Source organism: Coptis chinensis, chromosome 3 (assembly GCF_015680905.1).
Source record: "Coptis chinensis isolate HL-2020 chromosome 3, ASM1568090v1, whole genome shotgun sequence".
Lineage (NCBI taxonomy): Eukaryota > Viridiplantae > Streptophyta > Magnoliopsida > Ranunculales > Ranunculaceae > Coptis > Coptis chinensis.
The window spans coordinates 64,226,232-64,234,074 of record NC_141458.1 but is presented as its reverse complement, the minus strand read 5'-3'; the positions used below and the strand labels follow the sequence as shown (position 1 = coordinate 64,234,074).

Genomic DNA, 7,843 nt, shown 5'->3' with positions numbered 1-7,843 from the left:
CAGAGTTCCTGTGGATGAAGATACGAGTATAAACTTCCATGCATCTCTTTTGACGTTATCTGCGATATTGGGTTCTGAAGGGACTATGCCATTGCGTAGAAATGCAATGACCGGTGTACGCCAATCGTCAATGTCTGCCACGACATTTGGGTAAGTGAAGTTGTCGGGCTCTTCTGCAATTTTGTCATCACCTTGATCGTTACTTTCAGGTATAGGGCAGGAGTCTACATCATTTTCTTGAAGAGTCCTGTTTCTATCTTTCTGGGAAACGTCTTCACTGGGCTTGTCTTGTAGGGGAATATCATACTTCCTTTTCCTCGTATTGACAACATTAATGTCCGATGGTAGATGTTCCCTATCCATATAGAAAAAGCAACATGCATTGATGTAGATGTCTGCGAGTTGTTCTAAGGACAAGTCAATGCTCGGGTCTTGCTGGAAATCAACGTTAACTTGTCTTGGTCCATCAATGTCTACTGCTGCGGATAGATATGCTAAGGCGTCTGCATGTCGAACATCATTCCTAGGCCTTTGTATAATATGGATGGTTCCAAACGAGTGAGGAAGTCTATGAATTAAGTCTAGGTATGCTGCCATTTTATTGTCTCGGGCTTCAAAAGAGCCGGAGAATTGCCCTGCCACCAACCATGAGTCACTGAAAATTTGTAATTTTCGAACTCCTAAGTCCAAAGCTGTGCGCATTACGTACATGACAGCTTCATATTCTACTACATTATTGGAGGCCTTGAACCCAAAACGAACTGAGCACTCAATGGTTGATTTATCTGGCTTGATAAAAACACATCCTAATCCAGAGCCGGATTTGTTGTGTGAGCCATCTGTGTAAACAATCCATAAATCGGATGAAAGGTCCGTATGCTTTGGCAGGGCTTTCTCGCCCCCAACTATAGCCGTTTCGCTATAGATACTACTGTCTTGGTTGACTTCGGGGACAAAATCGTCTATAGGGAAATCTGCCATTAGGGATGCAAGTGCATGACCCTTTTATGAAACGCGAGGTTCAAAATGGATGCTATAAGCACTTAAGTAGATGTCCCATTCCGTGAGTCTACTTGATTCCTGGGCAATTCGGAAAACTTTGCGTAGAGGATATTCCGTGTATATTTTGATCAGTCTTCCTTGGAAATATGGCTTGAGGCGTCTGGCAGCATGAACCAAGGCTAGAGCAATTTTTTCAATTCTCGAATATCTGCTTTCCGCCCCCGTTAGTATTTTACTAATGAAGAAGATTGGACGACCGTCTTCTCCATCGATGAATAGGACTAGACTTACTGCAGTATCTGTAGCGGCCAAGTAAGCTCCAACAGGTTTCCCTGTAGCTGGGCTGGCCAAGATTGGTGGTGCGACAAGGTAGTTCTTAATTAATTGAAAGGAATTTTCACAATCATCATTCCACTTTGCTAAGTCTTATAATGTCTGAAAGAAAGGATGACACCGGTCCGAGTATTTAGAGATGAAACGATTTAGTCTTTGCTAAAAAACGTGACGAGTGTTGAATCTCCTTTTTTGTTTTTGGAGAGGGCATGGATTGAATGGATCGGATCTGTTCTGGGTTAGCTTCGATGCCTCAACGAGTCATCAAATACCCTAGAAATTTTCCTGATATTAGTCCGAAAGCACATTTCAAAGGATTTAGCCGCATGTTGAATTCGTCAATTCTGTCAAAAACTGATTGTAAGTCGAGATGAGATGTGATAATCGCGTGCTTGGATTTTACAATCATGTCATCAATGTAAGCCTCCATTGTCTTGCCCAACATATCTCCTAATATGGTGTTGATCATCCTCGCACGTAGCCCCGTGTTTTTTAAACCGAAAAGGCATAACTTGGTAACAAAAATCCCTTGGTCGTGATGAATCGCAATTGCTTCTTGGTCTTTAACAGCTAAGCGGGATCTGGGTGGTATCCCGAATCGCGATCCATAAATGATAAGCGTGGGTAGCCGGACATGGCATCTACCAATTCCGATATTCGTGGAAGAGGGTAGGGATGAATCGGGCAAGCTTTGTTAAGGTTCGTGAAATCAATGCACACTCTCATTTTACCATCTTTCTTGGGCACTGCAACCACGTTAGACAATCACTGCGGATATGAAACTGGTCGTATGAACTGAGTTGAGAGTAACCGATCAATTTCCTCTCTGACTTTGAGTTTTCTATCCGGGGCCATGTGCCTAGGCTTCTACCGAACTGGCTTGATGGTAGGAATCCATGTCAAGTGTGTGGCATGCAACTTCTGGGCTGATCCCTGGCATCTGCTCGACTGACCAGGCAAAAATCTTTTTGTTTTTTCTGAGGAGTGCTACCATTTCTTTTTGTTCATTTTCCGTCAGTTCTGCCGATATGAAAATTGTTTGTCCGCCTAAATTCCCAATTTGAACTTCTAAGAAGCGGTCGATAGTCGGCGGTCCTTCATTTTGTGAACTAGCAAAGATAATAATCGCGGCGTGGTGACTCGATTTAGACATCGCTGCGCGAATTACGAAATTGTATTTCCCGCATATCCGGTGATATTCATCCAAGACTTTTTCGGATGTAGCCGTGGGAAGCCATCCGTCACCAGCGACCTTACAAATTAATTTTGTCGAGAGATGGGAATTTTACTGCCTGGTGAAAGGTAGAGACTACTGCGTCCATGCTGTGGAGCCAGTCTCTTCCTAGGATTGCATTGTAAGGGGACTTGCAATTCATCAGGAGGAATTCAATGTCAATAGACTTGTCCATGAGCGTGACTGGTAGAGAGACTCTTCCTACTGGAGTTGTTGCAGTTCCGTCAAACCCAATGATTGGAGTACTTTCTGTAGTGATTAAATTTTCTGACAGCTGCATGTTCTTGTAGCAACCTGCAAAAATGACGCTGACAGAGTTTCCAGTATCTATCATGATGCGTTGAACTCGCCATAACCCAACGAAAGCTGAGATGACGACAGCAATCAACTTTCTTATTTTTTTTCTTTCCCAATCTCTCGCGCGGTTTTGGCAAAACCGCGTGATTGAAGCCCACAATCTAGCCCAAACCTAAAACCGCGTGAGTGATTTGATACAACACCAAAGCTAGAACCAAATATTGGTCGATTTGGTGTTTTGTTTGGTGTTTTTTTTAGTGTTTTCATTAACATGTGACTCTCCTGAAGTTGAAAAAACACCAAATTATTGAAAATTTGGTGTTTGATGCTAGGTTGGTATCGATGCTCTTAGTAGTACTATATGTTGCAGAATAACTAGTCAATTTCAGCCCATGGGCCATAAGTGAACAAATATGTAACGGGGTTCGCATCTTAATGAGTAAACCTTTGTTTTGGGCCCATGTTAATGACTAAAATTAAAAACAAAATTTTAAGTCCAACTCTAAAACCTTTAGCTGACAAAACCCAAGCATTTTATTTTTATTTTCATTATTCTTGCTTGCAAAGAAAGATGGGTGTTGATAATTTGGAGGATTTGATAGCAACAAATGATACTTCAATCCACGAAGAAAGAAAGCTGAAAAAGAAGAAGAAGAAAAGAGCTGTGGAAAATGCGGGTAAGAGATTTCTTTTTTCTTTCTTTATTATAAGTAAGTAGATAATGGGGCTGTAACCTGTTCACCATATCAATAACTCAGAAGTAACATGAAAAATTGAGAATAGTTTTGGCCCTCTGGGAATAAATCATGGCCTACTCCATTTCTATGCATCCTTAAGACACAACTAGAATCGACTGCCACAATAATGGACAAAGCACAAAGGTGCTATACAGTAAGTGAGAGCTAACAAAAACCAAACTAGAGCACAACATAACAAGAAACGGTGCACCCTCAAACTAGCTTAGGTGAGGTTAGCCTTCAGACCAGCTTGATGGTATTGTGGCTGCTTAGAGATAGTTGTCGTGTGGTGTAGAGACGAAGGGACTGCTTAGGTGGCAGTGACATGTCCTATTTGATTTGTTTAACACCTACGTACTTGTGTTGTAACTTGTAAGTAACATCCTCTATATATAAAGAGGTATGTTGATTAAAACAAGAAAAATAAAAAGCGGAAACATACACTGGGGAGTGATAGAGTCATATCCTTAGGGCCACATATATTATAATGGATTATGAATTCCATCTTACTATTCTGTACTATAGAGTTGTGCATCGTGATATGCTGGAAAAGCATGTGATATGCAGAACCGACCCAGAGGTTTTTGTAATTTGTATTATAAAATATCTTGTGTATTGTGATTCTTGCAGCTTTGCAGATGGTCCAGTTTAATTCCCTTGTTTGCAGAATTAGATCCTTTCATGTCTACTAGATTTTACGATATAAAGAAGTGAATTATTGAAATTGGAATCTCAAAACTAACCTTGTTTTTTGCGTGAATGCTTTTCTTAAATGCTGTAGATGTACTGCCTGTTGAAGATGATTTGAATGAACCTACCATTGGTGAGAAACTTGCAAGTTTAGAGTTACTTGAAGATGATAAAGTCAAAACTCCCGAAATAGAGATGAATTCTCGCAGCTCTAAGCCACCAAGTGCAGATTCAGTTCATGTGTTGCTTAAGCAGGCACTACGTGCTGATGACCGTGTATTATTGTTTGATTGCTTGCACACGCGAAACGAAAAGGTTTGTCACTCTTATGTCTCGTCCTAACAAAATAGGGTTAAAGTAAAGTTTTACTAAAATTTTAATTAATTTCTGAGACCAGGCATGTATTCTTTGTCTTTAGATGTTAATATGCCTATGCTGCGTATCTGTTAACTTGAAAGATATTATCGCCATTTGTTGCCAACACCATTGTCCATGATCTTGACGACGGCATTGGATTCTCTCGTTATTGCAAATTCAATCTCCCTTTTGACTCCATCGACGCGTTCTCAAGCTCTTGGATTTCTTGATTTCTATAGTTCATCAAGGTAAATTGTCCGTGATATTCATGGGTTGTTTGATTACACGATCTGATATTTATAAATGTTTTAACCGGTTACCTCTCAGACCATACAAATCATTATCCGAACCTTGAATTCACAAAGTACGTAATGTAAAACATTTTTGTTCTCCCCTTTTCATCGGAGTAAAATTTGATTGGAGTCAAAACAAAATTAGCACTTCCATTTATGGTTGTTATTTTTGTATCCAAATTCCAAAACACTTTGGTAGATTTTAATATTGTGCATTTTAATACCGTGGTGCGATTTTAGTTTGTGCGCCCCCGGGTTGAAAAGTCCGCTTCTTCAACATGCAAGTGCTATTATGTCCCAAGATTCTTCTATACGTGCAGTAATCAATTCTTTATATCAAGTCTCTCTATCTTGTAGAGGTATACTGTATTGCAACCACAAATTCAGATGTTTTCTCGACACGCATTTACTTCCGTTTTATTTACTATCCGGATATTTATTTGTCTTGCAGATATTGAGTCTAGAGTTTCAACTTTTCATCGGTTCTTGACTATCTAGTGTTTTGGATTACCTTTTGTATGGGTAAGTGAACTTAGATTTATAAAAGGAGGTCTTGGTGATAATACTTCTTGCTCATCCTATTTCACTTTCAACAGATTTATGATGACATGGCTGATGAGTCAAATACTTTTTCACCCACTATTTATGAAGACAAGGATGAAAGTGATGAGGATGAACCCGATGATGCTACTGGCCCGATAATGAGAGTGATGAACCCCACCAATAAATGGTTTTAGTGATCTTGATGTGAGTGATGGCATGAGTGAGTGACATTATTATTGGTAATGGATGCGGTATTTGGAAGAAAGGGTGTAGAACTCCACCATACGATGTATTGTCCCATTTCTCGCAGACGCTTACGGTATCCATCGCTTCTCGCTTGTGGTGTTGTATTAAAGCCTCGTGGTTTTATGCAAAGTTTTGACCATAGGTGATTGTATACTTTTTCAATGCGTTTATATGAATTATTATTTTATGCTAAATTGTATCCATCGGTTGCTGCTTTTGGTGTTTGTATTGTTGCGTTTAGCATCAGGATTTTACTAAAGTTTAGACCTTACTTGATTGTATACTATTCTAATGCGTTTATATGAATTACAGTTTTAGGTTCAGAGTATCAAGAACATGTTTGGAGTAAAAAATCCTGGCCTATGTAAAGGAGTGTTTTGGTTTTCTTTAAGGTTTGTGAAGAAAGGGGGAAGAGGGTTGAGATTCTCTGGAAAGACCGAGTTCGCTTGTGAGCGAACTGCCTACGTATCCTCTTGTTGGTTTTTCTCCTCTAGGGGAGAGAGGAATCAGGTCCGACGTAGTTCAAATAGGTGGTATTTATAGGCTAAAGGAAAGGTCAATCCGGGTGACACGTGCGTCTATTGCACACGTGTAAGGTGGAGATAGTGAATGAGTGTTGGGTTGGTTATATTACTAGTCATGTGCTGATTGGGAGTTGGCGCGGTCGCCCTTATTTCCCGGTGGTGGGAAGTACAAGTAAGATTTTGGTAATGATTAGCCCTGGTGGTGATCCTATTCGAGGCGTTCTGTATCTAGCCATGCGTTCGTACCGAGACATCTTTGTTCGTACCACCTACCTGAAAGGAGCTACTTACAGATCGGTCTTGGAGGTCGATGTCCTGAGTTCGCTTATGCTGCGCACATGTGTGTTCACAAGGGAACTACTCACAGGTTGGTTTTGGAGGTCGACGTTCTGAGTTTGCTTATGCTCCACGCGTGCCTGATATCTTTATGAAGATATCACTCCCCTACACAGCCCCCTCTCAGTAGAGTGTTTATGCCACGGGAAACGTTCTGCTGAGAGAAAAATGTAAGAACGTGTGGAACATGAGCGACCTGTGGTGGAGGACGCGACGGGGATGGCACAACTTTTGAATCATGTGGTTTGACAATTTGGCGGGAAAGGGAAGTGATGGCGTGATGTGCACGTGACAGAATCGTAGCAGTTGATGAAGAAACGTGTCGGCGCGTTATACGAAACTACTGAAAAGACAGTACCTTGAAACACGTGTGTGGGCTAGAGCATAGGCTGTAATCATAACTTCTTGGTAACTGAACGGGCGGTTTATACAAAATCAAATTTGGGACAACCAAAAAGGTATTCTGTGTTTGCTTCTTCCGCAAAAACGCAAGCAAGGGTTCCTCAGGTGAGTGCTTCTGCTGCTTTATCTTTCCATTTTCACTTTGCATTCCTTTCTTCGAGTGCGATTCGTTAAATACGTAGGTCATAGTAAGGTTGTAGGGTTTAAGCGGGAGTATTTGATAAAAAGACTTGTTAGAATGTCTGATTCTGATGACACTCGATCAGAGGAAGTTCGGGAGATATCATTAAGTTGCGGAGAGTATGAAGACGAAGAAGCGATAAGTCTTGGGCGTTGAGGCTTGAGTTGATGAAGAAGTTAGGGTAGATGAGGGAAATACCCGATCTAGGTCAGAAGGTGGCGTGGCCAGTACGTCAGGTCGAGGGGAGATGTCGTCATCAAGTGATGTACCCCTTAGAAGTGTAAACCGTCGTGCTGCAAACTCGTTCCCCGAACTGAGAGTAGCGTATGGGATTAACGTCCCCGACCTGGAGATATACGAACCATGGTTGAGTGAAAATGTTCGGAGTGAGGAGTACAACCCGCCGAACGGTGGAATAATAATCTGTGAAGGTCAGCTGAGAGCGCATATGCAAATAACGTTCTCGAAACTGGTATGTGACTTCTTGGGCCATTGTTGGAAGTCTCCTTGTCAGTTCGTGGGGAACACTTGGCGATTGTTTAAGGTGTTTGACCTGCTGAACGCGAGTATGGAATACAACATAGGGGTATCCGACATAGTGGAGCATTATGTAGTAAGGCGATCTGGGAATATGAATTTTAGCTTGCAAACCATGACGACGCATTCTG

General features: G+C 41.3%; 1 protein-coding gene across 1 annotated transcript; it reads left to right on the top strand.

Moving 5' to 3' along the window:
* The first annotated feature begins 3,417 nt into the window (after positions 1–3,417).
* LOC147510394 (uncharacterized) lies at positions 3,418–5,680 on the top strand. Its single transcript, XM_086598120.1, has 3 exons — positions 3,418–3,543; positions 4,385–4,608; positions 5,540–5,680. Exons 1-3 carry the CDS (start codon positions 3,438–3,440, stop codon positions 5,678–5,680), a joined length of 471 nt encoding a protein of 156 aa, XP_086454246.1. The 5' UTR covers positions 3,418–3,437.
* Positions 5,681–7,843: the final 2,163 nt, after the last annotated feature.

Bases quoted from the DNA above. Each gene is read 5' to 3' on its own strand.
- LOC147510394 (XM_086598120.1), top strand. From the start codon at position 3,438: ATGGGTGTTGATAATTTGGAGGATTTGATAGCAACAAATGATACTTCA. The intron at 3,544-4,384 runs GTAAGAGATTTC...TAAATGCTGTAG, and splicing joins AAGAGCTGTGGAAAATGCGG to ATGTACTGCCTGTTGAAGAT. The intron at 4,609-5,539 runs GTTTGTCACTCT...CACTTTCAACAG, and splicing joins TGCACACGCGAAACGAAAAG to ATTTATGATGACATGGCTGA.